Below are 20,477 nucleotides of genomic sequence, written 5' to 3'. Positions count from 1 at the left end.
GTTAACTTCTTCCTCTTGGATTATGAGGGCGTTTATCCGGCTCTCCATCCCTGTCTTCCAGCTCAGGGGGCTGAATACCCTGAACTTCTGAACTTCTAGCTAAGACAAGATCAAACACTGGGCTACACTTGCTTTTAGCCTTGTTAGTATCTTTCCAACCCTGGGCATTCTCAAATGTTTGAAAAGTATCTTAGATAGATAATTCACACAACACTTGGAGCCTATCTAAATCACAGCAATCCTTCTGTGTTGTCCTATGGGCTGTGGGGTGTCCAGAGTCAGCACATACTACCTCTTCTTGCTCCCCAGCTGCAATCTCCTAGGCTTACAAGGAGATGCTGAAAAGACAGAGCTGCTGTTCTTTATCCTATATGACTACACCTAGAAAGCTCCTGTGCTGGCTGTGTATGTTTTAGGTTGCATTAATGATCTCATTTTTCTCTGGCCCTTCTGTAAGATGGGAAGGGGCAGAAGTGCCCTTATGCTAAGCTCTGCCCTGACCAGTAGAAATCCAGTTAACAAGCACCCCTTGAAGGTATTCTTCTGAGCACTGAGAATGACTGTGCTGCAGGGCACATAGAAAAGGGACAAGAGTTGTGGGATATGTCCCATCTATTCGCCTCTGATTGACAGCCTGTCCCTGTCAGCTGTAGCTGTAGCTGTGCCATAGGAGGATGTTGTGTCCCCTGCCTCGTCCCCACCTGCTCAGCATTACCCCTTGGCTCTCAGTTACACTGCCCTCAGGTCTGCGTGGAGCTACTCGGCTGATCACACTCCAGTTCCAGTTTGTCAAACTGGGCCCAGTCCAGCTATTACAGGAAAGTGGTAGAGGCCAGTTCAGGGTGCAAACTTCTTCACACCATACAATTTCAGCCAGGGCGGGATGTATGGCCAAGGTTACTGTTAATCTGACTTCTGATTTAATACCTTTTTATGCTATAACTAAGATTTCTAAACTGCAAACACTGAATTCAATACGAAAAATAATAAACCACAGTGGGTGACTGCTGCAGGTGAATCAGGTCAGGGAAAAGGTTCACTAACCTCTCTCATCAGTAGGTTCAGCCCAGCTTCCCTGTGCATCAGGAACAATTTGCTGCCCGGCACACACCACTTTTGGTACCACAATGATGACCTATTTTTCTCTTGGCTTAAGAGCTTCTCCTGCACAGACTGCTTGCCACTGACCTAGAAACACAACTCTTCAGCTTCTACCCTCACCTTCTTTTTTCCCCTGCTCAAATACCTTATACAATTGTGCCATGCAACACACATATCAGTCTGGTACTTTTGGGATTAATAACATTTTTAACCCAATGGCACTGCATAATAAGTGAGAATCAGGGAATACAAATTCTTATTGCCAAAGGGTTATTTTAAAGAATGATTAATATTCACCTTGCTATTTCTTAAATAGCCTTAACTGTATGCTATAACCAAGAAACTTTTCCAGTTATGTAATAATCGACCAGCTGAAGCTAGATTTGATAAAAATATGCATGTACACTTACTAAAAGATGTCTTAAACGGCACTCTCTCCCCCTTATATCATCAAACTCTTTCTTCCAAATTAAATCACGCAAGATTCTTCCAGAGGTGGGTGTTTCATGTGAGACACAGAAATCCATTATCTTATCCTGCTGATGCCATTATTTCCAATAAAAAGTAATTATGAGGGTATTGAGCTTCCTCCCTATTTCTCAAAATCACACCACAAACTTTAAGATCGGTGAGCTGCAATTTTCCAGTTCATAGTAATTAACTTGAGTCATTTTGCAGTGCAGTACATTTAATCAAGTGGGTTTATATTAAAACCTGAAAATTCGCATTGGTACAATACAGATTAGGTGAAGGAGGACACTTCCAGTCACACACTTAACAGGGAACGTGTTTCTTGCAGGCTTTCGGAGGAAGGTGCCCAGGGAATTGGGTTACCAGGCTGCCGATAGCTGAACCCACCTTACGCTCCTCTGCCAGCAGACAAAAGTGCCCTCGCACCGTGCCTGCTCACAGCCCCTGTGCGAGGCTTGCGGAGCCAGATGTATTGTGTCACAGCAGATGTCAGCAGCATATGGAAGAAGGAAGGAGAAAATGATGATCTAAAAACGGGAAGAGTGAGCGAACAGATTTGACGCTAAAGCCTCGAAACATGTCTGTGGTAGTGGTCTGTCCTGATATACTACTAATAAAAGAAGATTGTGCTAAAAAAAGGTCTGGAGTCTTTCAGCAGCAATTAAACCTGGCATTCATTGGATTTATTTGGAGGATCTCAGCTTTGCTTCCCCTTCTGACGTAGTCCTGCACTGAATTTGATCCTTTCTGGGTGAGACTTGCCTCTCCGGATAACCGCACCGCTTCTGCTGCGCTCCACAAGTCTGGCTCTCAAGTGCAGAGTGAAAATGAAAGCAGCGTGGTTTTCTTCTCAGTGAACTATCCTATTTCCCAAGCAATTAAATGTTGTTTATATTTCAAACAATGTGCAAGGGTTGAGATTGTCAGGCTTCATGTTACCTGAATCTTGCACAAGATGCATCCCCAGTTAGTTCATTCTACTGTAACTGCCATCTATTTATTTAAATTTCCAATCTGTTCTCTCTTCAGGGGATAATACAGTGCCTGGCAAAGAAGCAGCTTCTCAATTTTTCAAATTATATTTTTTTAAATGCAAAACCACATGAATAACTTTCCTGTGCTCATAAAGAAACACTGCATTTAAAAGGGAGGTAAATTCCAGAATATTGTATATAACTTGCAGATATTTATGTTTCCTTTGCTCAAAATATTTAAAAAACAGATAATCAGATATAAGGAGATGTCTTTGTTAGATGGTGGAACTATTTAACTACCTGCAGCAAATAAGACAGATGTAGTATTTTAAAGGAGCTTATTTGCAAGAAGTGATTGCTGAAGATGATACCATTAGGTACAGATATGCTTGAATTAAGAATACCATAATGTTTGCAATTCTGCTTTGAAACATAAATGTCATAAGCACACAGATTAAAATGTTTTGTTCCAGTGCACCTGACAGAGCAGCATTCCACTTAAGGATAAAAGGTTCAGCCCGTCTCCAGTTGTGTGATGTTCTGGGCACCACATTACTCAACCGTTTATAAAGCACCCAGGAAAACAGATGTCAGAGTATGCAAATTTGATCCTAAATATCTACCGACACATCTCACTGTGCAGTAATAACGCATCTGATTTAATACTGAGGAATTAAAATCTCAAAGACAAGCACCAAACAAAATGCTGCAATGAACCAGGAGACAAGAAAGTCACGTTTTTATAATGTAATAGCAGAAGACATGATATTCTGCTGATTTTGTCAGAACAAGAACTCAGGATCTATTCCCAAAAGCTTTTTAAGGAGGCAGTTCACATTTACACTTCACTATAAAAGACCTTGGTTTCCCAGAATTCACATCTATGAATTTCTTGAGGTATTTCCTCAAGGAAACGCAGATTTTTCCCTAAGGCGGGAGGATGTCTGAAAGGAGGGCAGAAGTTTCATTAACGTGAGTTACACTTAGCTGTTATCTTATTCCATGGCAATCAGAGAATGGTTTGATGAAACTATTTGCAATGTCATGACAAATTCTGGAATATTTGGATCAAAAAGTAGATTTGAAGAGTACCTTTTGAAAAAGTGAAATTTTACTTTACCATTTTAAACAAATGGCGCCTTTTTTTAATTTTGCTTTTTCCCTTCAAATCTACTTTAGTTGTTTAGAAGGTCAAAAAACACCCCCCAAAAAAATGTCATGCAAAATTAAGTAGTGGTTTTATTTTCCCAACTAGCTTGCAAACCTAAAATGTGTGGTACAAACCTAAAACTGATTAGCATAGCTCTGGTATGAGAAGGAGCTCATGTTCTTCCCCATGTTACCCATCTAGTTTGAATGCTGGAGCTCATTTCACTGTGATAATCCAGGCTCAGTTCTCTTCTGCCTTCTTTGTCGTGGAGTCATGAAGAAGGCTTGTGAACATGATATGGAAGTGCATGAAACAAACTAAAATCAAATATTTTGTGACGTCATCTTTCCAATGCAGTAAATCTCCTCTTTTATGAATGATCATCTCCTTGGTTTCTCCCTCTTTTGGCTCTGGCTGTGACCAGCAAAGACCATCGCTAGCAAATTATCAATGCAGACCAGCTCAAAAAATGTTTAATCAACAAGGGCTAGTAGCGTAGGCCTATATTTTTAGAGCTACAGGCTCAAATCCATGACACCTACACCCAAGGTACTGGCAATATGTCGCTGCCACATAATGAAAAGTGGCAACAGCAAAACACGATAGGTGGACAGGGAGAGGAACAACATCACAGGCACTTAGAGAAAAGGAAAGCACATACACTCTTGGCTAACAACATGAAAGGTGAAGAAAAATGTCCACACTGCCAACAAGGAAAAAGTTATGAAGGATTTCATTTGCATGACCCTGAAAACCTTAGTAGAGGAAAAAAAGGAAAAAGAAAAAGAAAAAGAAAAAAAGAAAAAGATACCCCTTAAATAGCACTGTCTGACACAGCCTAAAATGGGAAGTGGTGAAGAACTGCACTGGTCCACAGTTTGATGGGTTTTCCCATCAAGTGTTCAAACCAAGTTCTTTTCAGATATGAAGGGATTTGGGATAGTCCACAGAGAGCAGGGAATGGAGAAGAAGTCATAACCTCTCATGCTTTTGCACGTATGCAAGACCTCATACGCAATGGAGGTATCTTAGTTACCAGCCCCAGTGACCAGGCAGTCCATTTTGAGAAACCAGTTCTTTTTTTCTATGAAGCTCCATATCAGTAAAGATTACCTGGCTGAAATTTTATAATGAACTTTTGTTTCCAACCAGCATAGAAGATCCTCTACGCTCTCTCACCCACTCGCCTCCAGGGCAGTTACTGCTGTACCAGGTGACTTCAGCACATGAGAGGAATAGGAATATGCTGACAATACTGAGTCGCGAGTTTCCAGCCAAGTCTGGTGCACAAAACCAATGATTTCTTTAAGTCTTATGCTGCAGTTTGCAGAAGGTGAAAAAAGATATTGTCACCTCTGTTATAGACTCAATAAATATCTAGACCACAACAGACCACAACTAGCTCATCTCGGCTCACCGTCAGATTTCCTTGCTGTCAGGAATTTCCAAGGTTATTTTGACAACAAAAGCTGCTTGGATTCAGACCAAGTTGTCTACATCTGTGATTGCGAAGCAGTATCTTGGGATGACAGATGTTTAGCTATTTTGATTTGCTTTTCAGCTAGCGTTGCTCAGTGAAGTTCTGGAAGCACCGCAGGAGCTGAAACCTGCACGTTGGGCACCTGCAGCTCTGTCTCATGAGCTGGCAACAGAGCTCAGGAGTCTTCTGAAGTGGGTACCACGGGAAGGTCATGACTTTCCTTACGAAAACAACTGCAAAGCATCTGCTCAAAAAACAATCTTTCAAGGTAAACCCTGCCATAAGCAGATATATTTTGATCCTTCTTTTCCTTAGGATGAAATGTCCAGGCTTTTGCAGCAATGCAAATCTGGTGATATCCAGATTTTGACCCCAAGTTTTATATGTGTGTATGTGTGTGTGCATGTAAGTGCGTGTGTACATATATATATCTTCTGTTAGCTTCACTGAAGTCCACATTTAAATTGTGAATGTATGATGACAAACTCTGGCCCTTTGCCAGAGTTAAAGAAGTTTTTTTAGTGTTGCTTTACTTCTGTTTTTAGGATGTCACAAAGGGCTCAGTGGTGAAACCATGTTGCCCGAGGGAGGCCATAATGTTCCACCCCACTGCCTTATAGATACTGGCTATGACGCCATAGGAAAGGTAAAGCAGACCAGTATAATGACTGAACCCCACCTCTGCTTTCTAGAGTACCTAGTACAGGAGACAACTCATGACCAGTGAGCAGAGAGGGGGCTTCTTGGCATTCTCCATCCCCAACAATCTACACAGATCCAGGGCCAATGCCATTAATCTAGCTACAAGGCAACTGCTAATCAGCGAAGTTTTTAAAATTGTAACATGTTCTTTTGCTGGATTTTAATGATTTTTTAACCAATAAAAAATAAACTTACCATTTTGGTTTCTTAATTTATTATATTTAATTCTGTATGTTTCTGAAAGTTTACCTTTATTTCCAGAGAAATAGTCATGTACCCGGTGTTGGCCTATACCATACTCAAAACATTTCTGTATTAAACTTGTGCATACATGCCAAGCTTTGGTCAAATGCCCCTCAGGAGAACCAAAGATCTAAGTACTTGGAATAAGTTTTAATTAAGTATGGAAACTTCCCAGAATGAAAAGAAAAGCCCTTCTAAATAAAGACATCTTAAACATCTTGCAAAAACCCACATTCAGTGGCCCCAGGCAATGGCTAGCTATGCGGAAGAACTTGTCCAGACTTCTTGCATTTTCTGGCTTAGTTCAGGAAACCTCTAGGCCTTACTACATAAAGAAAAACTTCCCTGTAAAAGATTAACTTCTAAAATATTCAATTGAAAACAGATTCTGGGAACAGATGGATCTAAAACTCTGTATTGTATTGCGTAACCTCTAGAAGAGCTGGACTGGAAGCTAGGTAAGAATTAAAACTTCTTATATTTGGGCCTCTTTCTTCCTTTTCTCCTGGTCTATCATCCATCTGGGTTATTTTACCAATCTCCCAGTTACTTAATAAATTATTTAATAGAGGATGTATGTGGTGAAAATATCAGTCAGCCAAACTAGTAACAGACCGAGGTAACAGTGACAACTAACAGCGACCAATGCAGTACTCAAAGAGACAGTAGGGTGCATCTCTGCTCCATGCTCCAAGGATGCAACACTTTGTACTGTCCTTCTCCGGCTTCCCAAACATGTTTCATAGTTGGAACAGAGACCAGTCTGTTGACAGCTAGATAGCCTAAGTCTAATCTGGATAATTCTGAAACAGTGGCAAGAATCAGCGTTTCTTGTGACCTGGCACACAGTAAAGTAACGTGCTTGGCCACCACGTGGGGAAAGAATGCCAAACACAATTGCTAAACTCTTAATGAAAACAAATACACCTCTAAGGGGTATGAGGAGTTGTTTGCTTGATCTTTTTGTTAATTTCTTTACCATGAATAATTCTATCTCTTTGCTTCTTACTTTCTATGTTAACGACTAAAGACAGGAATCCTCAAGCTGCACCCTTGAAAAATATTAACTCGGTAAGTATACCTAGAAAAAAACAAACAAGCAAGCAAATGCATACCAAAACAATACGCTATCTTGCACAAGTAATTCTAACCCTAAAGAGGGAATGAAGGAATGGATGGTGTGTGTCAGAGATGAGTTGTACCACTGCACCTGAGGAACAAGTTAAAATGCAGCTCACGAGGGCAATTTAAATGCTAGGAACTGGGACAGTCACATGCATGTAATGTAGTAACGTATCAGTCAAGGAATAAAGACATTTTAAGAATCAGGCCTTTAATAGGAAGGATGTTTGTAACAGGTTGTCTTATTATGAGAGCATTTCCAAGGCCGATGATGACAGCAACTGAACAGAAAAAAAACCCACTGTAGTATTCTGAAGGTTGTGTTTTAGCTGTTAAAGCACAGGTAGATGGACATACGTTATACATTTTTAGCAGGTGGGTGAGTATCATTACCACTGGCATAGAAATGGCAGAGGAATGGGAGAAAGCTAACAGGGCAAGTAATGAAATACATCGGAGAGAAAGCCGTTCCCCTGCTCTGACTTCTGGACGGCTCTTGCTCTTAAGGAATAATACACTGAAAAGTATCAAATGCTGCTTACCTTTCAATTTTTCAGCCAGCAAAGCAGCTTCGTGTTCAGAATAATGCATTATTGCTGGAGGAGAAGGAGGGCGCAGTCTGTCTTCTTCCATTTTGCGTCTGTGACGTTCTTCTCGGGCCAGCATTCTTTGTTTGCATTCCCATTCATAAAAGTCATCTCTTGCCTGAGCAAAATCAACATGAAGGCGACCTGAATCCTTTTTGTCTGTGCTAGATCCTAATCTCATGCGGTAACCTGAAACCAACAAGCAGAACTAACTGTTGAAGGACTTCTTTGCTTATTTTTTTTACCTTTATTTTTTTCCCTTCAAGTGCAGTTAAGTAAAAATGTACATTAACAGATTCCCACATATCTACATAGGATCATTGTGCTTTCACAGGAAGATAAACTTCATCCACTCATTTTTCCTTGCAATTTTCTGCATCACCTATCAACATAGTAGATGAGCTGAAAAAGTTGACCCAAAGGTACAGAATCTACATTCCTGTTTAGAATTCTCTCAAAATATGGCATTTTTATACCTGATACTCCCAACCTTTATAAGTGCAAAGGCCAGCTAAACAAAAAACAACTACTGAAAAAGGATCTGTTTTGGTTTGAATGTAGAGGTCTTCTTCCCCTGATTGTGTTGAGATCATGTGCAGTTTAGTGCTTTTCTCCAGCCTGTCAAAGGAATTGGAAGTATGGGGAAAGGCTGAATTTTATAAAAATCATTACTATAGATGAATGAGAAAATTGTGCTACATAAATTCCTGGGCCACAAAGAGGGTTGTGTCATACCTGCATTGATGCTAGATCTCAAATTTTGAGGCTTTGCAATTGCAAACACTACTTCCCAATTACCCATTGGAAGTAATCTGGCAGCAAATATAAACCACTTACAAATGAATTGCGTTCAGCATTTTTTAAAGTGATTTTAAAAGTGTGGATGGATTTATTAGACATTTTCAAGACCCCTTTCAGAACAAATAATGAAACCTGTTGTGCCTCATCTTTAGCGATGTTCTACATATTCATAATTTGGTCAATGTATCATATGCTAAAGCTAGCAGGCTGCAAAGGCTTTAAGTCAGGGGCTATGCAGAAGTACAACAGGGCCGTGCTCTGAACTAAAACCCTTGACTGCTGCCAGAGGACAAACAAATCATGCCAAAGCCATAAAAGCAGCTTTTCGTGACCATACTGTGGAAGAACGTACTCTGGGCACCTATCTTTTTTCAAGTTTCATTTCCAAGGGTGAAAGATACTCGCAGAGCAGTTTCTCTAACTTTTAAAATTCACGCAAAGTGTGAGAAAACACTACGTAGAAAGCTGCAAACAGAGCCTTCAGATGCAGGTAAAATTAATCAGTATGCACAGGGCCAGCTCTAATTTCTGCTGCAGTAGCCTCAGAAGCAGAGCAGCCCAGCAGAGACTTCTCAAACCACGGGATGCTGCTGAGATGATCTTTGTGCTGAGCTGGCATATAGGAGGCTCTTCAGAAACACACACAGCTACAACCACTGCGTAATACCTCCAGGGGCAGGAAGCTCCCATTCAAAATGGCAGGAAAAATGGTGTTTGCTGCTTTTGAACAGCAATCCAAGAGAAGCTACCTTTCAGTCTCATGGTTTGCCTATGGTTTGAAGAGCTTCAGCTCCTCACCACCACAATTAAAACTCAGTTTTGAACTCTCTCCAGGGACAGCAAAGCTAAGGCTTGTGTAGTAGATTAGGAGCATCTTTGCAAAAATGCATATCTAGGCATACTCTGTTTGTTTTACTGCTGGAAGAACATCTTGCTGTGTGAATAGAAAGGGCTGTCTGTACTACAGCACATACGAGACAATAGCTTCAAAGACATTAAATATCCATATATGTAGTGATCCTTCCAAAAAAAACAACCCGTTTTGACTTGATGCCTTTCGATTTGACATTTTCCTTTCTAACATCTTGTGGAGTTCAGCTAAGCAGCCTGTCAGTGAGGGAGAGGTACGACTTTCATTTTCCAGCAAGGAGCCCAAACCCAGATGAAAAACTCGAGCTAAGTGTTTCAGAGGTCCTTCAAAGCCAGAAGGCATCAAAAACTTCCATGGAGACTACCAAATCTGGTCTCCAAGGTTCACGAGCTTGGGGTGAAGTAGAATTGAACATTGCAAGAGAGGCAAATGAGGGGATTGTTTGTTATTTTAAAGCCCCCTTTATTTTGCTCTGCTTTCTCTTGCTCAGGAGAGTAAACACTACTTTTTCCGCCAGAACGCTGTTTGTGGTCAGATATGTAGCTCTAGTCACAAGGTGTTGAAGGGAAGAATTACAGATACACCATACTCAGTGACACATTATAGAAGAAGAGTGTGGGTGACCTTTCAGAGCTGGGCCCTGAACTAACAAGGGGGTAATTATGTGGTTTTATCCACAGAGGCGTAGGCACGAAGGGGCCAGCCAAAAGGGGTCAGTGGTGCAGCTACCCTGATAACTGTGACAAATGCTAACCCCCCCCAGTTCAACTCGCCAGCTGCATTCCTCAAACGGTGATTGCTCTGTGCCAAAACGGCATTATCAGCAATGTGAAAAGACACTGCCAAGGTGCCAGGTCTTGTGAACCTAAAATTAGATCTCCCAGCTGGGCTGTACTTTCCAGGAAGACACAGTCTCTCTTCCTCTCCCCCGTCTTTCGCCTCCGTTGGCAGGAGCACACTGCGCATGCACAGACCGAGAAACACGGCACCGCAGGACGCAAGGCTCTTGTGGACCTCAAAAGCCCCCCTAATCTGAACAAAAAGCTAATGAAAAAATCTGCGCATCTACAGGTTGTGTGTGCACCAGCAAAGCTGAGTTTCACTAAAGTGGCCCTCATTTTTGAAGTAAATGGGGATAATGGAAAAAAACATTGAACAGTGTAACTTGCAGTCCAAAACCCAGTATCCTGTGTAGCACTGGACAAATGGTTCCCTTTAGGTAACCAGTTTAAGTGCCTCCCAATTAACAGATTTTAGAAACTGTGCATGAATCACACTGAAAAAATCTCACTGCTTGTCTAACTCTCCAGACCGAAGGTGGCCGGCCAGCCAGGTGGTTTCCACCAGCACAGAAACTTAGAATAACCTGGGTTGGAAGGGACCTTGGATGTCAAATCATCCAATCCCCCTCTCAGAGCAGGATCAACTTCAAAGTCAGATCAGGTTGCTCAGGGCTTGGCATCTTTCCCTTAACAAAAAAAGAAAATGCCTTCGGCGTGGCTTCTTGTACCCTCCTAAATCAGGCTTTGGGGACACTACAGGACCAATGGCCTGGCCAGTGAAGAACAGACTCCTTGATGGGTTGATAGCCAGCAAGATGCTGTGTAGCAAGGGGTGCACAACTGGCAGGTCCTATTTTGTATATGGGATCCTCAGGCACCCATTTGGGATGGCAGCTCTGAGCTGCGGGGTAGCTGGGGGCCTTGCTCTTTTCCAATACCGTGTCTCCTTATTGATGTTCGAGGGTATTTAAATGTATGAGAGAACCACCTGCCATTGCGTCCCCTTCATGCATGAGCAATGAATTGCCCTCACAGACCCTTTTCCCCATCTCTTTGCTTGGGACTGCAGCTAGCACTAACTGCGTGCCTGGCTTGTCATTTTTAATTTCAGTTTTGCACACAATGGCAGAGGAAAAGACTTTGGGAACTTGCCAAGATCCTCACTTTAAAGGAGCAGGAACAGGAAAAATTAATGAGGTGGTAAATAAAAATCAAACACAGTATTTCCATATCACAGGTCTAGTCAAAACTCCATGGCTTGACTTACCTTTGAGTGTTGCTATATTGGGGACCAGCCAATAGCTGCACTCTAACTGGAGATCTAGATCAGAGTGTGGATGATGATCATCGAGAACATAAAATAAAACCAGTACATGGTACTAAATGGAAACCCACAGAGGAAAATATCTGCACAGGAAAAACGCATACACAGGCTTTTGGGGTATAAAGAAGCCACCTGTTTGTCCCATATTTTCAAGTCCATGGCCATCAATATTTGTAGAGGTTACTGAATTGTCAGCCACAAGAGTAAAGTACATACAGTTTGGAGAAAGAGCTTTCTCATGGGCTAGTATGTCGATTTTAGAAAGTCTTTTCCTTAGGAGACCAAAACGTAACTTTCAGAGCTGAATGAAAACTGCCCTTCCTCAAGCCAACTTTTTTATCACAGTCTCCTACCCATCTCCCAGACTCCTTTTCATAAATGTTTACTTGGGAATAGAAAGGAAAAAAATCAGTGATTAAACTACTTGATTGATTTTGTAATCACCTGCGCTATTCTGATGATAAGCATGGGATAAATACAAAGTTTGATGAGATTAGATGGGGTAAACAGATAAAACTGATTAGGCAGACAAAATTACCATTATATTACAGATACCAAAGGCATGACTTTTCCCTAATATAACACGCATGCTATATTAACCACAAATACCATTTGTACGTCTCTTTTGTCTCTTACAGAGAAAAGAAAACGCCTTAACAATATGCTTTATCCCCACCATTTCAGAATACATTATGTTTGAGAATGGAATAAAGACTGGTTAAAAACCCCCAGTATTTCAGTACAAATAAAACATGCCCCTGCCTAGTGCCAGACCTCCCTGCTCTGCGGTGGTGGGGGACAGTCAGTGCTCCCTGTTTCATCTGCAAAGTTCAGTGCTGGTGGTAAAAAGAAGTGAAACTTGGCTGCAGCGTGCCCCTGCTGCTCTTCCTCCTCCCTAGCAGCTCCACTGCTTCTTTCCGTGATCTGGTCAGAGACACTAAGTGCGACACTTCAGAGGAAAGAAAAGGTGTGGAGGAAAAGACAGATGGGGAGGGAGGCTGCAGAGCAGACGGTAAGAGGAAGCGTAGACAGCAGTGCGACTGTGATGAAAGGAAACAGAAGAAGGAAGGATGGATAAGGAACTTGAAATAAACTGGCAGAAAATCAGGATGAGGAAGGATGAGGAAGGGAATCTGCCACTTCCGTCTCTGCTCGTTTCCCTTATTCTGAATGCGCGCTCTAGTGCATTATGAACGAGGACGCAGGGCAGCACAGGGAATTTCCTACTTCTAATCATCAAATCTGGTCCTTCAGGATTTAAGGCATATAAAATTAAAATAAAACTTGACTTGGAGTGAAGCAAAGGGTGCAGTCAACTGCCAAGAAGTAAGAAACTGAGCTAGAGGGACATTGGCTCTAGCCCAGGGTGGCAGCCTGTAGGTTTCTGAGCTTTTCTTTGCTCTCTTTCTTGCCACTGTTTTGTTTATCACATACAGTAATACCAGCTCCTACTGAACCTGGTGTGCCCCTCCTCTGCTCCCTTACTTGTGGAGATGGGGCCCCCTAGACAGAAGTTGGAAGCTGGGAAATGTGCTACTGTTTTTTACTACTGTGATGCCTGTAATTTGTCCCCATGAACTACAGCGTTATGGAAGTAATAAGTGAATAAACAAATAAACAAATAAACAATAAGGATGGAAACTGGGAAGAGAGGATGAGGAGGGAAGAAGAAATGAAGTGAAAATAAAAAAAAAAAAAAGGAAGAAAAAACCAGGGTGGAATGAAGATCTGGAAGAAACCTGAAAATACAGCAATATTTCAAAGAAATCTTTATATAGACCTCATAAAACTCACAATTTTCTGTAGCTCTTCAAACAGATATGTAAAGCAAGCAGCCAAGTTAGAAAAAAAAACCCCACAAACCCAACACAAAAACCTTTGTAAAGCAAAGGAGCTAGGTTTTTCCTGACCACATTATTTCAAAAGTTCAGATGTTTTCTCTTCTTTCTTTCTTTCATTTTAAGATGTAGTTGGTGGTGATTTGAGAGACCACTTGTTTCCTAGCTGTGTGAGCTTCCTATGGACACCTACAGGACATTGAGGTTATGACCCTACTGCTAAACAGAAGATGATCAGGGTGGGAGCTCAAACAAGGTATCACCAGTCGTCAGCTGCCTCCCAGGCTCCATTTTGAATGGTCCCAGTGGGTCCCTTTGAGGCCACCCTACACAGGGTGGGTGGCTGTAAGCCAGTCTGTGTCAGCTCATCTTGGCCAAGGAGCACTCCCTGGCCCTTGCTTATTTTAGAATACTTTGCATGTGGGGTGAAAGTGTTACACTACACTTGTGGGGCAAAATAATGCTTGTGGGTCTCCCCAGAACCCAGAAAGAGAGATGAACCAGCCTGTGGAGACAAATATATATACAGGGGATGGGATCCAGCTCAGAAAGGTGAAGAAGGGCTCAGCTGGGAAGGCAATCCTCATATGAAGGAGCCTGTAACCTTAAGAGGGCACTGACAGTCACTGAAGCCTGATATGTGAAAGCAGAATTGTTTTTCATCTTTTTTCTTCTTTCTTTTTTTCTTTTTTCCTTATGAGTTAGAGGTTTGTTTTGTCTGTTCCTTTGTTGGAAAATAAAAGAGATTCTGAAATTTTACACCTGAGTTTCTGTGGCACTCGTTGTCCTGGGAGGCAACAGACGTAGCCTACAGATGGGGCTCAGAATCTAACCCATGAGGTAGCTGAATACATGCACACATAAAGGCAGACTTTATTCAGACTGCACTGCAAATCTATAAAAATATGCCAATGAAATTGCCAGCCTATCAGAGAAATTGGCACTGGAAAACAGCAGCCTTCCTGGCCTAGTGCCCTCCTCTTTCCACAACCTGTGAGCAAAACTATATAAACCTGTGTAAATCAAAAATAAGATTGTCCTGTAGTGAATTTCAGGATCTGTTGCATTGTTGTGGGGTGGCAGAAAATTGCTCCCGGGTAAGCAACATACAAAACCATGCACAAGTCTTGGCAGACACGGAGAAATACAGAATTGCCCCTTGCCACTCCAAGCTACAGCCACTGAGCTCAAGAAAGACTTGCTGAGATAAAAGCTAAGAAAATAAGCAAACATTAGCATCACAAAATACAAATGAGAAGCAAGGAAAATCCATTAAAGAATGTGAAGTACCAGAAAGGTAAATGGCTTTATCGACCATGAACTCCTCTGCAAAACGAATGTGACAAAAATTCTTCTTGCTTTTCCGGATTGCTGTTATATCTCCACACTGCTCAAAGACTTCCTGAATAATTTCCTCCGTTGCGTTTTCTGGTAATCCTCCAACAAACACTGTTTTACACCCAGGAGGTCTCTCTCTTGTTGAAGGTGGTGGAAGATCTAAGTCAAAACAGAAATCACATTGGAATACAAAATTTGTCTTTTGATCCATTGGCTCTATTCATTCCCTGACCAGTTCCGGGCAGCAACAGTTATTTGACATAGCATGGAGGCGGGAGAGAGGGAGAAGCAAAATAATTGAATATTGCAGAGATTGTGCAAAATTGATTACTTGAATCTAAACCTTTTCAAGTTTTAGGTGGCATTTCAGAGATTAATTCCTGCCACCGCGGGTTGTTCTCCAGGACAGATGATAAGGTCTAAAAGGATCTTTCTTTTCCCTGCACAGTCACACAAAAAATAGAAAATATTCTGTTTCAAAGCAGGGGAGCTTCTGCAACTGACCCCAAGCACAGATCTCAAGTGCTGGTGCAGTACATTCAAAACCTGAACTTTACCATCTCTGGCTCATACCCGTCGCTCGCCACACTTGCCAAGTGTGTGGGCCCTCTGCAAGCCAGCCCATGCTGCATACACCCCGGGCGCTCGGGCCGGACGGACACCTTTCCCTGGTCTTAGCATAATTTCATTTCTGTCTCAGAGTACAAGAGCACAGCAAAGAGAAAAACAAAGTGGGAAACACAACGAAGTGACAGCATGATGAAAATGCTCTACCAGTTATCTGTTTTGTCTTGTTGCCAGATAACGGAGCAGAAGTCAGCACACGGGAAGGATAACCTCGCTGTTTACAAGTGCTCATGAAGTGGAGTGGCTAGAAGTATTATTTTTATGTATATATATATAGAGACAGAATATATACACACTTAAATCATGAAAACTATTAAAGTTTTGAACGCTGTTTAAAAAGTATACTCTGTCATAACACTTCACCTTGTTTATATGTAGATTACTAGAGCACTCCTCTAAAAGTAATTCTCTAAGAAGGAATCTGATTCATACGACTTAGCTTTTCGGCCTTTAACACAGTAAACGGGGTTACAACCTTAAAATATACATATATATGCATATTCACACACCCAGCCAGTTTGATTAAACCGTGATCTGGGTACACCGCAAATCCAGAGCACCAGACTATCTGCTTAATTTTCTCTTTTGTCTTCACATAGTGATAGTGAAAGCTGCTCGTCTAATGGCTCTGAACCTGAACTCCTGGGGCTAACATACACAAAATCGGGTTTTGTGCCTGAGCTGGTGACTCAGTGGGAAGAGTTTTCCATTTCCACAAAGTCCCAGAAGGTGCAGAAGGAAGCCTGGTCCCAGCTCTCAACGAGGAGAAACAGCTCATCCGCATGCTGCCCCCCAAAAATGGCAAGAGAGGAGCCGTAGTCCCCCTTTCCCTCTATCTCCCCCAGGTGGGGACCAGAGCTAGTCAGCATTTGGGTGCTAGGTGCTATGTTCAGGGACACGAGCCCAGATTGGTCCCATCTAACTGTGGGCACCTGAAGGGAAGCACGGAGATAATCAGCACCATATAATCATTATATTTTGTGACATTCTGATCCAAAGGAAAGCCAGATTTCTGCTACGAGAAGCGTAGATCTTCAGGCTCTGTTAGCTTCGTTTAAGTAACTATTTTTCTTTTTTGTACAAACTGAGTAGGTTTTTTTACATGACGTTACAGAGGTGACTAAGTATGCTCTGATACCATACCATGCTTTACACACAGAGTAGACCTTAGAAAGAAACACCATACTTGCCTACGCTCTATTTAAAAACCATAATTTTTATTAGATAAAAAATTTTTCATGCAATATATTTAGGAAAATAACATTATTTCATCAGATCCACTTACTTGGGTTTGGAGGGAATAGTGTGCAGCTTTTGCAGTGAATTATTTCTTTGACTACAGGCACATCTGTTGGTGGTGGTGGCGGCACTAACCCCATGCCTGGTATCATTGGGTTAATCGGAGTGATTCCAGTCATCATGCTAAGGCTTGGATCAAAGCCTGGTACACAGATTGAATCTGTAAATATATAACATAAAACCCTGGCTTATAAATCTTGAAACCACTTGTTACTATTTTCTTGCACAGACAGTTTCGCTTTAGGCTTTTTTTTTTCCCAAGCATCACTGTTAAAAAAAGGAGAAGGGAAAAGGAAAAATAGAAAAGGGAAAAGGCAGAGCAATAGGGAGGAGAGAGGGAGAGGGAGAAGGAAAGGGAGAGGGAGAGGGAGGTGCATTTTCAGTGAAAAAATAAACCATGCATGAAGAAGGGAAGGTTACATAATTTAAAATATTAATATGACTGAGTAAAACACAGCACATTAAAGTGTAAAACCATCCACCATGAGTATCTGTTATTATCTGGAATGCAATTTTCTGTTTCATAATGCTACTGTGGTGTTTACATTGTCTTCTGACCAGAGTGTACAAAGAATATAATTTAACATCGATATGCCCTCTCCATCTAATTGTCAGACAGATTTATTACAACATAGCCTTCTCACATAAGTGACCTTGATTTACGAACACTACACAGAAAGATCCATTCCTGGCTGTTTTATAGAAGTGTAGTTAGCCAAGACTTCTAACCATTTTACCCTGGAATATAAAGTTTCAGCTGCATAGAATGAGGTCTTTTTGAACCTTGGAATTAATTCCTTCTTGTCCTGTTATTTAATCGGATTAGTAGATTCTCTTCAATGCATGTATTATTAAAATATACCACTACAGCCCCATAAAGTAAAATGCATATTTGGCAAATCCTTCCTGATCTCTTTGCCAAGACTTCCATACATATTATTTAAAGCTGAAAGATTTACCGGGGAGCACCAGTGCTGTAACACCAAGAATTGTAATAAGCAGATGTTTCATATGAACTGAGAGCCAACTTCTGAAATTTGCTTTCGTTAGAAACAAGGCTTTGGGTTTCTTGAGGCATAATGAATAAAATATTTTAAGAGACTGATGTCTTTGTTGGCATAACACTGCTGCTATTTGGCATCATCAATTATTTAAAAGAAGAGAGTTACTTTGGTGTTCTACGGATTTTCTGCTGAGTTTTCTGGCTAGTAACTGGTAAGTATTTAATGATACACGTAAATGCGGGGTTTGGTAGCTCGGGAGCTTGTTTGTTTTGAAGAAGCAAAGAGGGAAGCAACTCCTCTAGGATTTTTTTTTTTTATATATATATATTTAGGAAAGTTGAGCTACATTTGCTACAAGGCAGCATGATCAATGGAATGTGACCAGAGAGGCCAGTTTCTTCATCCTAAATCTGCTGCTGAGAAGCTATGTGACCCTGGGTCAGCCCGCTGACCTTTCTGTATCTTAATTTCTGCATCTGCAAAACAGGTACAATAACACTCACTTACTGGTGAGGATTAGCTCACATTTTTATAGCACTTTGCAGGTATAAAGCACTTTGTGGGAGCTGCAAAAGCCCTTTGTGGGGGCTGCAAATTAGCATTATGATTCCTGTGAAACATCCATAATCATCTTCTCCGGGAAAGACAACTGAGGATTGAGAACCTCTATTCTAACAAAGTTCGTATCTGTCTCGGCCGCACGCTCCCTGCTCTCCGCGCGTTGACTGTGAGCCTTCATCACTTTCAGGCAGTTCTGTACAACGAGCGTAGCAAGCACACAGCAAGCAAGGATTTGCTTTAGGCTTATTGAAGACTAGTATTAATGAAAACGCATGATATTACATTACTTTCTTTTAATAAGTGGGCTTACGAAAAAGGATTTGCTCTGGGTGTGATTTTTTTTTTCAATATCAATGTATATGCATTGCTTTTCAGATTAAGCTTTGAAACTCGGAGCCTGTCATTTATTCCATGGGATGCAGTGGTGGCCGTATTAAATATTCATGGCTAGTGAACGCCGCGAGATAAAGTCAGAGGTGAAAGGGCAACATACAATTCAAAGAAGTCCTCAGGCTATGCTAATTTGCTTGATCTCATTTTTAAAAGTCAGACTTCTGACAGCCACAGCAGGCCATCCATGCAGCACTCTCCTGCTGTGGGTGGAAGCCCATCATTACTACTCGCTGGTCAAGCGGCCCGCAGAGCTCCGCGGCACGCAAAGCAGAGCACCACAATAGCACTCAACGCACGGTGTCACACCAATCTTCTCCTAGGATCAGGGAAAACTGGGACTGGAAAGATGCTAAGGGAGGTATCTTGTCCACCCCTCTGGATAAATGGAGCATCAGCTACAGTCCTAGCCAGAAAGGAAATTTCACATTAAATCCAATATCCATAGTAGACCCACAGCATTCTAGGCAAGGGTGGAGCAGGTGGAAACGTACAAGAAGATGAACCGAAGGCCACGTTCTCCCTGTCTGTCCTGTATGCATCTTTCAGGTCCTATGTGACAGCCAAGGAAAAACATCGTCATCTGGTGACTGCTACCATAAGTTATATTTAACCTTTGCTGTTCTCTCTTTAAGACAACTACTAGCTATGTTTCAGTCTCTCTACAAGAGTAGCGAACTGAAAGAACAGCAAACTCTGCCCAAACTACAGACACATGCTTTCACTCAAAGGAAAGATGGCAGGTTTCAATAAGGTACAGTTTTGTGAATGTTCCTTTGGCACTGGTGAAGATATAGAGAAAAACAAATCTAAGGGAGATGGCAACAAGGAAACTCATGTCCACAAACACTGCTAACATGGCCTCACAAGGGAACTAAGAGGAAGAGCTTTTATGTTGCACGCCAATCAAAGTAGGTTTGTGATTTAAGTGGAAGAAAATTATTTCCATTAATTCCTGCCACATTCAAGGAAATGTGACTTTGTAAGTAACTTTGCCTGTGTTAAATAAGTACATGGCTTTGTCATCAGTTTCTTTTACAACTGGAATCAATCTTCAACAGCACGAGCGGAGTGCTGAGGGCCAACACTCCCGAAAGCTCCTTCTAAATGCACTGGGACTCCGTGCCTCCAGAAGGTGACTGTGCTGAGGTATATTAAAGAGGATTGAGTCAATAATACTTGAAATCTAATTCCATATCTTGCAGGCACTAATCCAAACCCCACTAAGGTCAATGGAAAGACTACTGAAGGCATGGACAGCTTTTAACCAGGACCAGGTTTGCTTTCTCTGTCCTCTTGAATAAATTGCTTCAGTTTCCCAATGTGTTAAATTGAGAATGAAATGGTTTCATACATCACATGAGCACTGAAAGGATGCACGAGTACCATTTGTAGAGCATCCTGGAAAAGAAACTAATTCTCTGAATACTAAAACCTATTACAGTGATGGAAAATTCAGCTGGATTTCTGAACGGTGAAAATCTTGTTCAGACCCCCAAAGAGATCGGTGGTGCTTGCATCTACAGAGAAGCTGATGCATGCTACCTGCATATTGCTGAAAAAAACATGAAGAAAGCCTACAGATGGGATGTCCAAAGGAAATACTGGTCTGGACTCTGAGGTGCAGAGAAAAAGGAACTGATAAAGTCACTGGAAAGGAAAGTCAATAAATTTGCCACATCTGTGGTAGGATCCAGCAAAATCCCAAGTTTAACTATATTAGTGCTACCGAGTGGTGCAATAATAGAAGTTGGATATATAGCTCTTGTCAAGGGACAGGGGGTGATCGTCCATCAGCATCACCACTGCAGT

At 41.6% G+C, this 20,477-nt stretch overlaps 1 protein-coding gene across 1 annotated transcript; it reads right to left on the bottom strand.

Moving 5' to 3' along the window:
* Positions 1-7,785: 7,785 nt before the first annotated feature.
* On the bottom strand, positions 7,786-16,870 carry LOC104079358 (ecto-NOX disulfide-thiol exchanger 1; the record flags this gene model as incomplete). The annotated part of the gene is made up of 3 exons (XM_009581379.1): positions 16,697-16,870; positions 14,737-14,943; positions 7,786-8,019 (listed from the first exon to the last, which is right to left on the bottom strand). Coding segments are annotated over exons 1-3 (577 nt in total), but the record flags the coding sequence as incomplete, so codon positions are not given.
* Positions 16,871-20,477: the final 3,607 nt, after the last annotated feature.

The sequence above is a fragment of the Fulmarus glacialis genome, unplaced genomic scaffold (genome assembly GCF_000690835.1).
Source record: "Fulmarus glacialis isolate BGI_N327 unplaced genomic scaffold, ASM69083v1 scaffold46837, whole genome shotgun sequence".
Classification (NCBI taxonomy): domain Eukaryota; kingdom Metazoa; phylum Chordata; class Aves; order Procellariiformes; family Procellariidae; genus Fulmarus; species Fulmarus glacialis.
The sequence above is the reverse complement of the archived record's forward strand: the minus strand, read 5'-3'. Positions and strand labels throughout refer to the sequence as shown.